This window comes from Oryzias melastigma, linkage group LG15 (assembly GCF_002922805.2).
Source record: "Oryzias melastigma strain HK-1 linkage group LG15, ASM292280v2, whole genome shotgun sequence".
NCBI classification, from domain to species: domain Eukaryota; kingdom Metazoa; phylum Chordata; class Actinopteri; order Beloniformes; family Adrianichthyidae; genus Oryzias; species Oryzias melastigma.
The window spans coordinates 26,313,936-26,329,997 of NC_050526.1; the positions used below are offsets into that span (position 1 = coordinate 26,313,936).

Below are 16,062 nucleotides of genomic sequence, written 5' to 3' on the forward strand. Positions count from 1 at the left end.
CCTCGCTAGTCTTTGCATAGTTGAGTTCTGCTCCATCTAGGCCTACGTATTTGAACGGCTACGACAGCTGTTACATTGGTGTCAGAAGTGGGATACTGCTGTCAGTAAGACGCAAAATGGAGCAGATAGCTAGCGACATAGAGCGACTCACCCTGGAGAACAGCTTGCTTCGGGAACGCTTGCGACTAGTCACAAGACAAAAGGTGTCGGTGCATCGCCAACCAGATGCTACCAGTGCTCCTCGCCCAACTTATCAGATGGCTCAAGCAAGACCCCAAGAACCCTCAATGGCTGGTCTAAGCCCTCCAGTTGCAGAGCAGAGGAGTGTTACTCGGACCACTGCAAAGCTACCAAGATTTAGTGGCCTGACTCCTCTCGAGCCCTACCTCGCCCAAGTGGATTTGGCAGCCTTGCATGATGGATGGAACAGCGAGGAGACGGCAATCCACCTAGCACTTGCTCTGGAGGGTCCAGCACTTCAGGTCCTAGTAGACTTATCTACAGAAGAGCGCTGTGACCTTCAAGCCATTACTGCTGCTCTTAAAAGACGGTTTGGACAGAGGGTCTCTAGCGAGCAAAGCAGAGAGCAGCTTATCAGCAGGCGGCGGCGTGGCGGAGAGAGTCTCGGTGCTTATGCAGCCGACATTCAGCTACACATACGTCATGGCTACCCTAACTTCTCAAGTGCTGCCAGGGAAGAGCTAAGTCTTCATGCATTTCTGCGAGGTCTGACGCCTGAACCTCTGCGCCGTCATGTGCGTCTCTCCTTTCCAATCACCCTGTCTGGGGCACTGAGAGGAGCTGAGTAGGCAGATGAAATTTTGTCTGCTGGACCAGTTGAAAGATCCCCAATGGTTAGGGCAGCTGACCAAGAGTTGGAGAACTTTGTGCAGGAAGAGGTCAGCCAAGCTCAAAGTGTTCGAACCCCAAGGTGCCGGATCACTCCCAATCGCTGCCACCGCTGTGGAGAACCAGGGTATTTTTCCAGAAACTGCCCAGCACCCAGCCCCCGACCCAGACCCCAAGGTACCCCGGGAAACACCAGCGGGGTGAGGCAGTAAGGGGGTCCTCACCCCAAACAACCACACCCCTAGGAAGCAAATCTCCAACAGTAGGCCGCTGTGGCCCAAAGAGTGGACTATATTTGGACTGTTTCATTGATGGCCAGCCATGTAGTGCATTGGTTGACACAGGGTCCACAATCTGTCTTGTAAAGAAGGGATTATTACCAGGGACATTAGGGCCCCTTCCAGAAGATTGGATTCCTACTGATACTACACTGCTTACAGTAACGGGTGAGCGAACCATCATGCCGGGGAAGAAGCCGTTGCCAGTAGTAGTTGGAGCTCATGTGTCTGAACATGAGTTTTGGCTGGCTAACATCCGAGATGACTGCATTATTGGGCTTGACCTTCTGGGTTGCTGGGGAGCATGTGTTGATGTGCCACGAGATTCACTCTGCATAGACACTGAGGTCATCCCATTGCGGTCAGGAGGAGGCAACAAGAAGGAGCATAAGAGTACTGCAGCCCACCAAAGCAAACCTAAACGACAACAGCGCTGCCGTCGGCGGTCCCAAAAACTTCAAAGAAGCCATGGGGTTCAGATTGCTATACCTGAGGCGTATGCAATCCCAGATCAGAGTGCCACAACGTCTGCACAGAAGTTGGTGGAGGAGATGTTCACCCTGTTTGGAGTTCCCGAAGAATTACACAGTGATCAGGGATGTAATTTTGAGAGTCGTCTGTTCAGTGAAGTGTGCCAGCGGATGGGGATTAAAAAGACCAGGACCACACCTCTCCATCCCCAGAACGATGGGTTGGTCGAGAAGTTCAACCGCACCATGGCCACTCAACTTGCAATCCTTACCAGCCGTCACCAGAGAGACTGGGATCAGCACTTGCCCTTTGTGTTATGGGCTTACCGCACTGTTGTTCAGGAGTCCAGTCAGTGCACCCCAGCAGCCCTGATGTTCGGAAGGGAATTACGAACACCGGTGGATCTGGTGTTTAGGGCTCCACCTGAGCCAGAAATTGTGGGTGGCCCCGAACTGGATTGTTTGCGGCGGCTGAGGGGGCGGCTTGATGAGGTGCATCAAGTGGCAAGAGAGACTCTTCAGGAAGCTGGAGCTCGTCAGAAGCGGGCGTATGATGCCAGGGCACATGGATCGCCTCTTGCACCTGGGGACCAAGTCTGGGCTTACTGTCCAGTGAGGAAACGGGGGCTTTCCCCTAAGTTGACACATCACTGGCAAGGACCTGGGGAGATCATGGGCCAGATCTCTGATGTGGTGTTCCGAGTCCGCCTACCAGGTCGTGGTCGGAAGGTGGTTCTTCACAAAGACCAGTTAGCACTATACCGACCCATGGCCCCTGTGCAACAAACTGATGAAGTCAGTGAAGAGAGTAATGCAGAGAGTAATACTAATGGACTCGGAACTGAGCCTCTCTCTGGTAACATGCCACAGGAAAGGCCAGTGCGTGTTCGGCGCTGGCCTGCGTACTTACAAGACTTTGTACTACAGGACAGTTAGGGGTTGTGAGGACACTTAACCCTCTGAGAGGGGGGCTGTGTAGTGATCCTGCTTACAGGAGTAGTGCATTGTGGGATTTTTGTTTTATTGTTGTTCAAACCATGAGTGAGGTTTCTGTTTCAATGCAAGACCTTTGCAGTGTTGTTCAGTGTTCTGCAATCCTGCTGGATGTCATGTTGGCCTAATAAAGTGGTTAAACTGAAGACACTGTACTCAGCCATTTTGTCGTGCCACTTGAACATCAGGCTGCCCGGGGTCCTGCGGTGTACGAGACACGGGTTAGCTCGTCCTCCTGCCTGCGCTAAAGGTATAAGCGGTAGATGCTAACACCTCGCTAGTCTTAGCATAGTTGAGTTCTGCTCCATCTAGGCCTACGTATTTGAACGGCTAGGACAGCTGTTACAATATTGATAGTTTATTTAAAAGGGGACAGTGCAATTTGAAAAATCAAGCAAGTTTTCATCTGTAGTTCCTTGGGCATGATGTTAAAAAGCACAAATACATATACAATAAAACAAAATAAAATAAATAAACAAACATTTACTATACAAATAGATAATTTAAAAAATCCCAATGTAACATTAAAAACATGAAAACAAAACAACATTTAAACACAATATCAGGTTTATTTGTTTGTGTGTGCAGCTGTAAAAGTTGATGAGCCACAATTTAATTTTTATTTTTGTTTGGAATTTTGATTCACAGTGGAATATGAGCTATTTTACTGTTTCTTCAGGACAAAAATACTCCTATACTATTTTCCAAAACTGGATCAGAAAATGTAGGGCATGTTCCTTCCATGCTGTCCTTGATGTGCTCGGTTTTTGCTATTATCACGATTTCTTCTTAATGATGCACTACTTTTATCAGCCTTACTTAAAAATGTGTGTTTGCAGATATGAAGAGTCATCATGATTTGTAAGTAGTTCTCCTTTATTGACAGAAAGTACAAATCATTACGTTTTTAAGAAAAAAACAGGAAAAAACTGTTTAGAGATTGATGAGAAAGGACAGAAAGGTCTTTGCGTGTTTTAATACAAGGTGGTAAGAAGTGGTTAAATTCAGGAGACCAGTGGATGGAAACCTAATTTTAAAAATGACCATGAACATCATAAAACCAAACAGATAAACAGGAAAAATGATGAATAATTGATGGGTTATATTAAAAAAACTTTGACCTAAACAGGGTGATATAAATGGAAAATGTGCTGATCGATATTAAAGAACAGATAATAACAATCACTAAGCCCTCCAGAGATTACTTAGAAAGTTAAGACTCTTGCAGCTGATTGGTTGAGGACCCCCCTCCCTCCCTATATGCTGATAAACTTGCGTGTATAAAACTGCACGAAAAATGGAAGAATTTTATCCGTTCTTGTGTCTTTGGCAGAGTTCAAGGAACAACAAAGATGTGGAAATTGGCTTTTCTTTTGCTCGCAGCCCTGTTTGCTGTTGGGTTTAGTGTAGACACGGAAGGTTTTGTGGAGATGAAAGCCAATGATCAGGGAGTCCAGACAGCCCTGAAGTTTGCCATGGATGAATACAACAAAGCCTCCAGAGATATTTACTTCTACACAGTGGTGAAGGTGATCCGGGTTCAGAGAAAGGTTGGTAACATTTGACTGATGAATTTATGTGCTATAATTAATCCATGTTTTCTGTTAATCTGGTTATATAATGCAGAAGTATTTGACCTAAAACAGAATCCGTTTGTTTTTTCTAACAGTTTCAGGACGGTTACAAGTACATCCTAACTGTGATGATAGAAAGAACGGAGTGCATCAAGGACAGCATGGACCCAGTGTGTCCTGTCTTCACTGATCCCATTTGGAAAATGGTATAAGACGTGTTTTTATCCTGAAAAAACGACAAAACAGTTCATATTCAGCTACCAACTGAAGATGTTTGTCTGCATGAATGATGATTTCTGAACATTTGTCTTTCAGACTTATCGATGCACATTTGTTGTGTACAACAGTGCGTTGTCCCAACGATGGATGTTGCTGGAGAAGAAGTGCAACTAACAGAAAACCACACGGGTTCATCTGGATTGAAGTTGTTTACAGATAAACCTGAACTGTTAAGCACTAAAAAACATTTGACCAATAAAACCTTTAATTTAGAAATCTGCTGTTGTTTTGTGTGACCCTGGTGCAGAAGTTGAGCTATCGACCTCTGACTTGAACAAAGATCTCCAACCTGTTCCTCCAGATCCACATGAGGTTCTTTTATCTCTCCATGGTGGCTCCTTGGCCAAACATAAAATAGGTCATGGAGACTGCTGACCCAGACATGTTGACTGTAGGAGTTAGCAGCTCCCCCTAACCAAAACTACCTATAATACAAATAAACAAAGCCAGCAAACTAAGACTACCAAGGTTCAACCCCAAACTAAAATAACAAACCTAGCAGTGTAAGACTGCTGAGGACAAAGAGGGAAAAAAGGACAAAAAAATAAAAGAATGTAGGTAGGTATCACATTTTGAGAGATGCTAAGTTTTTTGTTTTTTTTTCATTTGTTTTTGTCAAAAAATAGCCATAATTCATATTTATTATTAAAAACCAGAAGGTCAAGTATGTAAATCCAAATTTATCCAGGCTTAGGACAGAGGGCTCCCCGTGGCTATATGAAAGTTAATGAATTTATGATTAAGAGTAACAATTACATTATTTACAGGTGTATGTTGACATAAGCTTATGTATATGTATTAATCAATCAGTGTCAAACCACTTATACTAAGTTTGATCTACAGTATGTGTCAATGGATGTTTATCTCTGCTGTTTGCTTAGTTTATTTTTAAGAAAATAAAATAAAAATTGTATTTGATAAATCAATAAATAACAAGATATTAAATGTGCTGCTTGACAATGAAGTATTGTAAATTCAAACAGTCCTCCAACAATTGTTTCTTGAGTTCCTTGATATGTATAACTTCAGAATGTGAAATAATGCCTTTAAAGAGATTACTTAAAATTACACAAAGAATTCAGATCTTCAGCTTCTCGAAATACACAAAGCACAACTCCCATGGACCATCTTAAAGTGGGTGTAGAGTGGGTCCACTGTTGCACGGACAAACAAACAATTTCTTTTATCAATTTATAATAAAAAGCCCTGTGACAGACTGGCGACCTGTCCAGGGTGTACCCCGCCTTTGCCCTTCAGTAGCTAGGATAGGCTCCGGCACCCCCGCGACCCCGAAAGGGAAGAAGCGGTCAGGAAAATGAATGAATGAATTTATAATAAAATAATTTAAAACACATACTTCTCTGTATCAAACAATAATGTAAATAAGACAGAAAGACAAACAACAGACTATTTCCAATTAAATGAAACTTTGTAGTTGATAGTAATAGTTGACAGAGTTACTAACATGTCCATCATAGAAGTGTTTGAAATACAGAGATCTTTCTACTGTCGTGCTGTTGTGATAACACTGTGGAATAATTTTGTATGTATCAAGTTTCTGCTGTTCCAGCAACCAGTGGAGTTTAGGCCAAAGTAATGATGCAGAACATTCAGAGAATGTGACCAGAACTGCTTTCATAAGTGTCTGTTATGACTTTTTATGGAATCAAGGACTCACCCAGACTGTCATATACATTTCTATAAACACAATTTCATAATTCCTGTCATAGTAATGTGCCTAGAGCAGATTTGAACATCACAATTGTTCATTTTTCCCATTTTTTTCTTGTTAGAGACTGAATCTACCATTTAATAATATTGATAGTTTATTTATAAAGGGGACAGTGCAATTTGAAAAATCAAGCAAGTTTTCATCTGTAGTTTCTTGGACATGATGTTAAAAAGCACAAATACATATACAATAAAATAAAATAAATAAACAAACATTTACTATACAAATAGATAATATAAAAAATCCCAATGTAACATTAAAAACATGAAAACAAAACAACATTTAAACACAATATCAGGTTTATTTGTTTGTGTGTGCAGCTGTAAGAGTTGATGAGCCATAATTTAATTTTTATTTTTTGGGGAATTTTGATTCACAGTGGAATATGAGCTATTTTGCTGTTTCTTCAGGAAAAAAACACTCCTTATACTATTTTCCAAAACTGGATCAGAAAATGTAGGGCATGTTCCTTCCATGCTGTCCTTGATGTGCTCGGTTTTTGCTATTATCACGATTTCTTCTTAATGATGCACTACTTTTATTAGCCTTACTTAAAAATGTGTGTTTGCAGATATGAAGAGTCATCATGATTTGTAAGTAGTTCTCCTTTATTGACAGAAGTACAGATCATTAAGTTTTTATGAAAAAAAACAGGAAAAACTGTTTAGAGATTGATGAGAAAGGACAGAAACGGTCTTTGCGTGTTTTAATACAAGGTGGTAAGAAGTGGTTAAATTCAGGAGACCAGTGGATGGAAACCTAATTTTAAAAATGACCATGAACATCATAAAACCAAACAGATAAACAGGAAAAATGATGAATAATTGATGGGTAATATAAAAAAAACTTTGACCTAAACAGGGTGATATAAATGGAAAATGTGCTGATCGATATTAAAGAACAGATAATAACAATCACTAAGCCCTCCAGAGATTACTTAGAAAGTTAAGACTCTTGCAGCTGATTGGTTGAGGACCCCCCTCCCTCCCCATATGCTGATAAACTTGCGTGTATAAAACTGCACGAAAAATTAAAGAATTTTATCCGTTCTTGTGTCTTCGGCTGAGTTCAAGGAACAACAAAGATGTGGAAATTGGCTTTTCTTTTGCTCGCAGCCCTGTTTGCTGTTGGGTTTAGTGTAGACACGGAAGGTTTTGTGGAGATGAAAGCCAATGATCAGGGAGTCCAGACAGCCCTGAAGTTTGCCATGGATGAATACAACAAAGCCTCCAGAGATATTTACTTCTACACAGTGGTGAAGGTGATCCGGGTTCAGAGAAAGGTTGGTAACATTTGACTGATGAATTTATGTGCTATAATTAATCCATGTTTTCTGTTAATCTGGTTATATAATGCAGAAGTATTTGACCTAAAACAGAATCATTTTGTTTTTTCAAACAGTTTCAGGACGGTTACAAGTACATCCTAACTGTGATGATAGAAAGAACGGAGTGCATCAAGGACAGCATGGACCCAGTGTGTCCTGTCTTCACTGATCCCATTTGGAAAATGGTATAAGACGTGTTTTTTATCCAGAAGAAACGATAAAACAGTTCATATTCAACTAACAACTGAAGATGTTTGCATGAATGATGATTTCTGAACATTTGTCTTTCAGACTTATCAATGCACATTTGTTGTGTACAACAGTGCGTGGTTCCAACGATGGATGTTGCTGGAGAAGAAGTGCTACTAACAGAAAACCACACGGATTCATCTGGATTGAAGTTGTTTACAGATAAACCTGAACTGTTAAGCACTAAAAAACATTTGACCAATAAAACCTTTAATTTAAAAATCTGCTGTTGTTTTGTGTGACCCTGGTGCAGAAGTTGAGCTATTGACCTCTGACTAGAACAAAGATCTCCAACCTGTTGCTCCAGATCCACATGTGGCTCCTTTAGCTCTCGATGGAGGCTCCTTTGCCAAACATAAATGGAGACTGCTGACCCAGGAGTCAGCAGCTCCCCCTAACCAAAACTACCTATAATACAAATAAACAAAGCCAGCAAACTAAGACTACCAAGGTTCAACCCCAAACTAAAATAACAAAACCCAGCAGTGAAAGACTGCTGAGGATAAAGAGGGGAATAAGAACAAAAAAATAAATGAATGTAGATAAGCATCACATTTTGGGACATGCTAAGTCCTTTTTATATTTTTTCCTTTGTTTGTGCCAAAAAATAGCCATAATTCATATTTATTATTAAAAACCAGAAGGTCACGAATGTAAATCCAAATTTCTTAAAGACAAAAGTAAGACTATGCAGCTCCTTCTTGGTTTTGATCAGTAAATAACAAGCCCAAATGGCTCTTTTACTGTTAAAGGTTGCCAACTCCTGGACTAGAAGATCTCAAGTTCAGTTCACACATTGATCCTGGTAGTTATAGGTTGGCGCCTGAGGAGCTACCATCAGTCTGTGAATGTGTCTGTAGGGGTGAATGGAACTGTGACTGTAAAGCCCTTTGGGCCTCCTAGTAAGAGGCTATGTAACTACACACCATTTACTATTTGTTTAGACAAAAGTTCATTATAAAAAATGATTTATTTAATGATGTCTATATTTTTGCTACTTTTACAACAAATTCAAGTTCCTTGGTGCTTTGGAAATCCCACTTCCTTCATTAATTAACTTACAATTCACCAATAGTGTTCCAATGGTGTATTAAAGGTGTTACCCAGGCCAGCAGAGCTTTGGATTTTAGTCTCCTTCCAAAGAACCTTTGATACAGAGAAGGAACCAACCTTCTAAACTTGCAATGAAAGTAAAAATGTAGCTTTTTGCATGAAATGAATGCAATTGTTTGCTGCATCTTTCAGCTGTCTTGAATCTCAGTGCATTTAGATCCAGCAAGACTTCATAATACCATACTTAAGTCCATTTGTCTATCACATTGACATGGTGGTCGAATTATTATATCCTACAGTGTCTATCACTATCACTACTACTATCACTGTTTTCCTCTCTCTTTCATGATATCCCACCTTCCCTGCAAACCTGGCTCTCTTTGCCGTCTAACAGTTTTTTTGTAATTGTATTTGTTGCAATGACAATAAAATTTCAATCTGATTCAATTCAGAAATTTAAGCAAAGTGTAAATAATACAGAGAAAAATCCCACTACAGTTGACCAATGTCTGGACAACTAAACGTCAATCACACAAAGCAACAGGAGATTTTTAAATTGAATGTGTTATTAGTCACATGGTATGTTGGTGTTTAATCATTTCAATCCAGATTATTTCTTGTTTTTTTTCCTAAAAGCACTTCTGTTCCAGCAGCATCCATTGTGGCACCCACAAGCAGTTGCAAACAACAAATTTGCATTGATGAGTCTGAAAGACAAATGTTTGAAAATCATCATTTGTACAGACAAACGCCTTCATATGTTTATTTTAAAAATGTCTTAAAAAGTAGTGGAATACAGCTGAACACAGGCACATCTAATCTGCTTTTTTCAGGATCACTTTAGGGCAAACATTTTTTATCTTAGTGCATTTTATCTCTTAATACAATCACCTTGGCACGATCAGGATTAATGAAGACAGGACAGGACTCAGCCATGCTGCCCTTCTTGCACACAGTTCTTGCTATCATCACAGTCAGGGTGTACTCGTAGCCTTCCAGGTACTGAAAGAGGAATTTTGTTAATTTACAAGAGATAAAACTTTAGTAGTAAATCAATTTGCCAGATACTTCATAAATGACTGGATATAAACATATAAAAATATCAAACTAATTTGCATATTCTTTTAAATAAATTAGTCATGATGTATAAAAAATAAGTATGTCAAAGGTTTCAAATATAAAAAAATGCAAATATTTTTCAAATGTGTCTGAAAATAGTACAAGTAGTCCTGTAAGATAGTCTAACTGTGACCAATGGTTCAAAAGTATTTAATATTTTCTAGATTTTATCGAATCCTGTTCATCCACAGAGCTCATCGGTCAAATGTTACAAACCTTTCTCTGAACCCTTATAATCTTCACCACTTTATAAAGGTAAATATCTGGGGAGGCCTTGTTGTATTCATCCATAGCTAACTTCAGAGCTGTTTGGACTCCTGGATCGTTGGCGTTTACATCCATCAAACCTCCTGGGTCTTGACAAAACCCAACAGCAAGCAGAACTGAGAGGAGAGGAACAGCCAATTTCCACATCTTTGTTGTTCCTTGAACGCAGCCAAAGACACAAACAGACAAATAACCTCAATGTTTTATACACACAGGTCCATCATGGTTTATCAGCACATCAGAGAGGGTCTTAGCCAATCAGCAGTGAGTCTCAGCTTTCTGAGTCATCTCTCTAAAGGACTTTTTAGATTATTATAATCTGTTCTATAACAGATCCAGATATAAAGATCCTGCCATGTCCATCTTAGAGACATTTGAAGGACAGAGATCTTTTCTATTGTCTTGTTGTGACAAACTTTGGAATAATGTCTGTTTTACACACCTTTCAAGTTTCTGTTGTTGTGTTTATCAACTGACATTTAGGCCAGCACAGATACTTGAGCAGAACTTTTTTTATAGGTAGCCATTAGTGCCAATCAGAATTGAGTATTTACTAGTACCATGGTATTACTGGATATATTTGACATCAAACAGTAGTTCCATATGATTATCAGTTCTTTAACAAATTGCATTTTTCTTCAACCAAAGTTTAAGAAAGTTTTATTGGTCAAATATTATTTTAATGTTTCAATCATTTATTTCTCCAGTCTTGTTTTCACAATATGACTTGTTTAGCAACTCTTCTAAAGAAAACTAAATCAACTTTGAGTAAAAGTGAACCGTCAAACAACTTCAATCCAGAGGAATCCTTGTGATTTTCTCCTAAGAGCACCTCTGTTCCACCAACATCCAACGTTGGAACCACACACTGTTGTACACAACAAATTTGCAACGATGAATCTGAAAGACAAATGTTCAGAAATCATCATTCATGCAGACAACATCTTCAATTTTTCTTTAAGATGCCTTATATGGCAGTGGAATATGAACTGTTTATTGCCTCTTGAGAACATTTATGACAATAACTACCATTTTCCAAATGGGATCAGTGAAGACAGGGCACCTTCCCTTCATGCTGTACTTGATGCACTCGGTTCTTGCTATTTTCACAGTTAGGACGTACTTGAAGGATTTAAGAAACTGTGTTAGAGAAGGAAAAATAAGCCTGTTTTAAGTCAAAGCACACTCCAATAGTGAATTAAACTTATACATAATATGACCACATCATTTTAAGTGCCTATTCTTGATGAAAACGTATTATAATTTGTTCCGTAATAATGACATTAAAATTTTTCCTACAGATTACAAATTTTTAAGGTTAAGATGTTGGCTTTGTTTATAAGTCTGCAGTAATTCTTTATGTTTCATTGCTCATTTTTAGATTTTATTTTTCTCGTAACATCAGTCAAGACTGAACCCAGATTTCTAATGTTCTCATATTTTTGGTAGATCTCTGTCTCTTTCTGTCATGTTGATACTTATATATTAAAATAGTCTCCTGCTTTTGGGTTTTCTACACCACCATTTCTTAAAACACGCCAGGACAGTCTATGTCCTTCTGATCTCTAAGAAGTTTCTGTTCTGGTCCTTCAGTTGAGGTTCATGATCTGTACTTCTTATCTTTGAAGGACAAAATCTTTACAAATCTTATTATAACCAAAAATAATCTTTACTAAAATGTTTTACTGTTTTCTAGGAACTTTATATCTGCAAACACATTTTTGTTCTTTAGGAAAAGCTGATTAAAGTAGTGTATCATCGTTAAGATACGATAGATTCAGTTTTTAACAAAAAAAATCTTCTTGGAAAATTGTCACACTGGAAAAGCTTTGATGTCCAAATCTGCTCTTTACACAAAACTATCAAAGAAACTATACAATTTGGTTTATTTAAATGCAATGATTTGTTCTTTATGTGATATTTAAGTGTCAAAATGTAATAAACGCTTTGTCCTTTTCTGTTATCAATTCTGTATTGAAGATATTTTCGCCAGGACCAAAAACTTGGGGTTTTCTCCCAACAAGAAAAAAAAAAAAGAAGAACCCCTTCAAGAGACCCCATGGTTTCCTCGCCCTGGTTTCTCCTTGGGTGATGGGAGGCTGGGGGTTGCGGGGCTCTAACTCCTTGGGTCAGGAAGTAGACGCCCGGCTGACAGAAGGTTAGGGCTGACAGCGTCCTCAGGGTCTCTCTCTTTTTTATTTTATTTATTCTTACTATATGTACAGGACTTTGATATTTATTTTTACATGTATATGAAGATTGCTTTAAAAATGAAATCAATTTGAATACAAGGTATTACAATGCAAACTTTTGATTTATGTAGTTTGGGAAGTTTCTGTTGTCTTTACTCCTTAAAAAAGTTTTTATACTGTTTTTTAATAATAAATAATACAACCACTAACCATGAGTGGAATAGAAGTTTTTGTGTTATCATTCATATTCTCTGAAAAATATTCTGGAATTCATAATTTCTTCCAGGGTACATAAACTTATGAGTACAATTGTATTATTCAAAATTAAAAAGCTTTCATATATTAATGTACAGAAAAATCTCACAATGACAAATGTCTGGACAGAGAAAGCAACAACATTTTTTTTAAAATCAAGGCTTTTATTTATTATTCAAATACTACTTCAATTTGTTTTAATCCAGTTAACTTGAGAACAACTTTCAATCCAGATGAATCAATGTGGTTGTCTCCTAATGGCACTCCTGATCCACCAGCATCCAAATTCCTGCCCATTCATTGTATCGCACAACAAATGTGCATCGATAAGACTGAAAGACAAAGGATTAATCATCATTCATGCAGACAAATGTCATTTTTGTTTTTTGATAGCTTGAGTGGTATCCAAATTAAACACAATGAACTGTTTTTTTACATTCTCTTTAGGGTAAAAAAATAACTTGACGATTTATATTTAATTTTATGTTTCAATCCTACCTTAGCCCGATCTGGATTAATGAAGACAGGGCACCAGTTAGCCGGACGACCCTTTCTGCACACTGTTCTTGCTATCATCACAGTAAGGGTGCACTTGTAACCTTCCCGAGGCTGTATTAAAAACAAAAAGAAAGAGGATTAAAGTTATCTTCAAGTAAAACACACTTTCAACAGTAAAAATTGTTTTAAAGACAATGATTTCTGCATCATTCTGTAGCTTAATTTTATCCAAGAATATTTCCTATTTTCTGAATTCAATCAAATCCTGTTTATCTCCAGAGCATGTTGGTCAAATGTTACCAACCGTTATCTGAGCTCTGATGACCTTCACCACTTTGAAGAAGTAAATATCTGGGGAGGCTTTGTTGTATTCTTCCATGGCTAACTTCAGAGCTGCCTGGACTTCTGGGTCATTGGCGTTTACGTCGGTCCCACCATCTGGGTTTTGACCAAACCCGACAGCAAGCAGAACAGCAAGGAAAGCAAAAGCCAATTTCCACATCATTGTGTGAATGCAGCCAAAGATGCGAAAAACAGACGAATAACTTCAATGTTTTCTTCAGTTTTATACACAGGTTTATCATGGTTTATCAGTTTATTGGGGGTGAATCTCAGCCAATCAGCAGGGAGATTCTCAAAATCTACTTTCTTTTAGTCATCTCTCCAGAGGTCTTTTTTTTAATTTATCCAAATAATTTTAATAATTTGTTCTTATATATCCATAAGGAAGTTTGTCCTTATGATTTTTTAAGGTCTAGATGCTGGTCTCATTTGGAGTCGTTCTTGGTTTAATCACCTGCAGTAAATCTTTATGTTCAGTTGTGTCTTTTTTCACATTCAGCTTTTTCATATTAAGTAACATTACTCTAGGTTGAAGTTTTTTTTGGCCCCTCATTTATTCTGTCTTATTTCTGATTGATCAGGGTTTATTTTAGTCATATTTATTTTTTTAAATGTAAGTTTCCATTTACAAATCTTGGTCTCTCGCATTGGATTCTTCACATCACCATCTATTAAAGCACACAAAGACAGTCTCTGTCATTTTATCATCAATAATTTAACTGTCTTTGTCCCAGTCCTTCATATGACGTTGATGATATGAACTTTTTAATCTATAAAGGACAACTCATTACAAATCTTAAAACCAAAATGATTCTTTCTTTCATATCTGCAGACACATATTTTGAAATACAAAGCTGATAAACATTGTGCAAAATTATGAAGATATGATAGATTCAGTTTCTAACAATCTTGGAAAAATGTCATGCTTAAAAAAAAACTCTTGATGTTCTAATCAAAGTCTCGCTTTTTGAAATCAATTCAAAAGCCACGGCAAATTTTAATTGATAGCATTTTGAAAAAAGGATACATTTATCAGGACCTCTAAGGGTTTTCCTTTCAAAGAACCAACAGTTTAGTAAATGTTGCTCTAATATTTGAATTTAAAAGATGTAATCTTTAATATTGGTGGCTTTCAAGACAACTTTATATTGTTTCATTTTATTTTATGATCAAAGCCTTTCACACAGTCAAGATTTGTATAATTTTTTCACTTCATGGTGTGGTATTGAAATGAAACTGCGTTTTGTGAAGCTTTGGTGTTCTTTTGTTTCTTCTTAACCCATCTTCCCTTCTGGGGTCTTGGGTTACTGAATCGTTTCACTGCTATAGTCAGGAAAGAGTGGGGTACACCCTGGGTGGTCACTAGTCTGTCATAGGACACACAATCACTCCAACACATTAGAGTCACCAATTAACCTATGATGGCTGTTTTTTGGACTGTTGGGGAAAGCCAGAGCAAACCCAGGCATACACAAGGAAAACATGCAAGCTCCACACAGAGAGGTCCCAGCCGAGACTTGAACTGGAATCCTAAACACAAACCATAGCGCCATCGTGCAGATGGGTTCTTGTTACTCGCTCTACATGCCAGTCCTCATCTAAGTCTTTACACTGTACCATTAGCTACATTTCTCACCTTTACTTCTCAGCTAATCGCAATTATATTTTCACTTTTAAATTCACATGTTTACCTCTCTTCATTCTGGATGGTGTTTCCAGTCCTCTTGAACCCCATCCTCCACCAGGATCAATGGTTTGTCATGGACTGGTCCTCACCCACCATTAGTATCTAGACCAGCGGTGTGCAAATCCAGGCTTTGAAAGCCGGCCTCCTGCTGGTTTTCCCAAAAACCCTGCCGTATGCTGCTGATTACCTGGATCGGGTGTGTTTAATCAATGAGGAGCTTCAGTGGCAGGTTGGTTAGAAAATATTTCAGACACCGGCCCTTGAGGCCTGGATTTGGACACCCCTGATCTAATAGAATAGAATAGAATAGATTTATTTAGTCATTGTCGCATGTACAATGAAATTTAAAAGTGCTCACTAATCAGTGCTTCATTGATACTTTTCCTAAAGAATACAATTAAAATTAAGAGAGTTTAAGAATAAAAAATAGAGGCAGAAATACAAGTAAAAATAAGAGTAAGATAAAATAAGTATATAAATAGTCATGACACAAAAAAACAGTCATAAAAAAGCAGAAATAAAATGAGTAATAAATAAGTCATCAAAACATTAGCATACCTACAGACGATCACACAAACAGACCTTCAACCACACACGTTCTCTTTCATTAAAGTACATTTGATTTCATTGCAGGATTTAGGATGGTGATTGCAGTTGGATAAAAACTGTTTTTGAATCTGTTAGTCCTTGCGCTGGATTGTCTGTTGCGTCTGCCCGATGGCAGCAGTTCAAACAGGGGATGACCAGGGTGTGTGGTGTCTTTTATGATGTTCTGGGCTCCCTTGTGGCATCGGGAGTGATGAAGTTCCTCCAGTGAGGGGAGAGGGCAGACGGTCTTTTGGGAGGTGGAGATGACCTTCTGGAGTGTTTATCTCTGAGCTACCGTGCAGCTGGGGTA

At 38.5% G+C, this 16,062-nt stretch overlaps 4 protein-coding genes across 4 annotated transcripts; 2 read left to right on the forward strand and 2 right to left on the reverse strand.

Annotated features, from left to right (window-relative positions):
• Positions 1-3,840: 3,840 nt before the first annotated feature.
• LOC112162191 (cystatin) lies at positions 3,841-4,659 on the forward strand. Its single transcript, XM_024297906.2, has 3 exons — positions 3,841-4,140; positions 4,260-4,370; positions 4,480-4,659. Exons 1-3 carry the CDS (start codon positions 3,943-3,945, stop codon positions 4,555-4,557), a joined length of 387 nt encoding a protein of 128 aa, XP_024153674.1. The 5' UTR covers positions 3,841-3,942; the 3' UTR covers positions 4,558-4,659.
• Positions 4,660-6,844: 2,185 nt separating this feature from the next.
• LOC112162241 (cystatin-like) lies at positions 6,845-7,963 on the forward strand. The gene is made up of 3 exons (XM_024297992.2): positions 6,845-7,457; positions 7,577-7,687; positions 7,794-7,963. The coding sequence occupies exons 1-3, from the start codon at positions 7,260-7,262 to the stop codon at positions 7,869-7,871; spliced, it is 387 nt and encodes a 128-aa protein (XP_024153760.1). The 5' UTR covers positions 6,845-7,259; the 3' UTR covers positions 7,872-7,963.
• A 1,431-nt stretch (positions 7,964-9,394) lies between these two features.
• LOC118599706 (cystatin-like) lies at positions 9,395-10,336 on the reverse strand. The gene is made up of 3 exons (XM_036215490.1): positions 10,140-10,336; positions 9,696-9,806; positions 9,395-9,511 (listed from the first exon to the last, which is right to left on the reverse strand). Exons 1-3 carry the CDS (start codon positions 10,263-10,265, stop codon positions 9,434-9,436), a joined length of 315 nt encoding a protein of 104 aa, XP_036071383.1. The 5' UTR covers positions 10,266-10,336; the 3' UTR covers positions 9,395-9,433.
• Positions 10,337-12,799: 2,463 nt separating this feature from the next.
• On the reverse strand, positions 12,800-14,177 carry LOC112162226 (cystatin). The gene is made up of 3 exons (XM_024297973.2): positions 13,440-14,177; positions 13,136-13,246; positions 12,800-12,969 (listed from the first exon to the last, which is right to left on the reverse strand). Exons 1-3 carry the CDS (start codon positions 13,638-13,640, stop codon positions 12,892-12,894), a joined length of 390 nt encoding a protein of 129 aa, XP_024153741.1. The 5' UTR covers positions 13,641-14,177; the 3' UTR covers positions 12,800-12,891.
• Between the last annotated feature and the right edge of the window lie 1,885 nt (positions 14,178-16,062).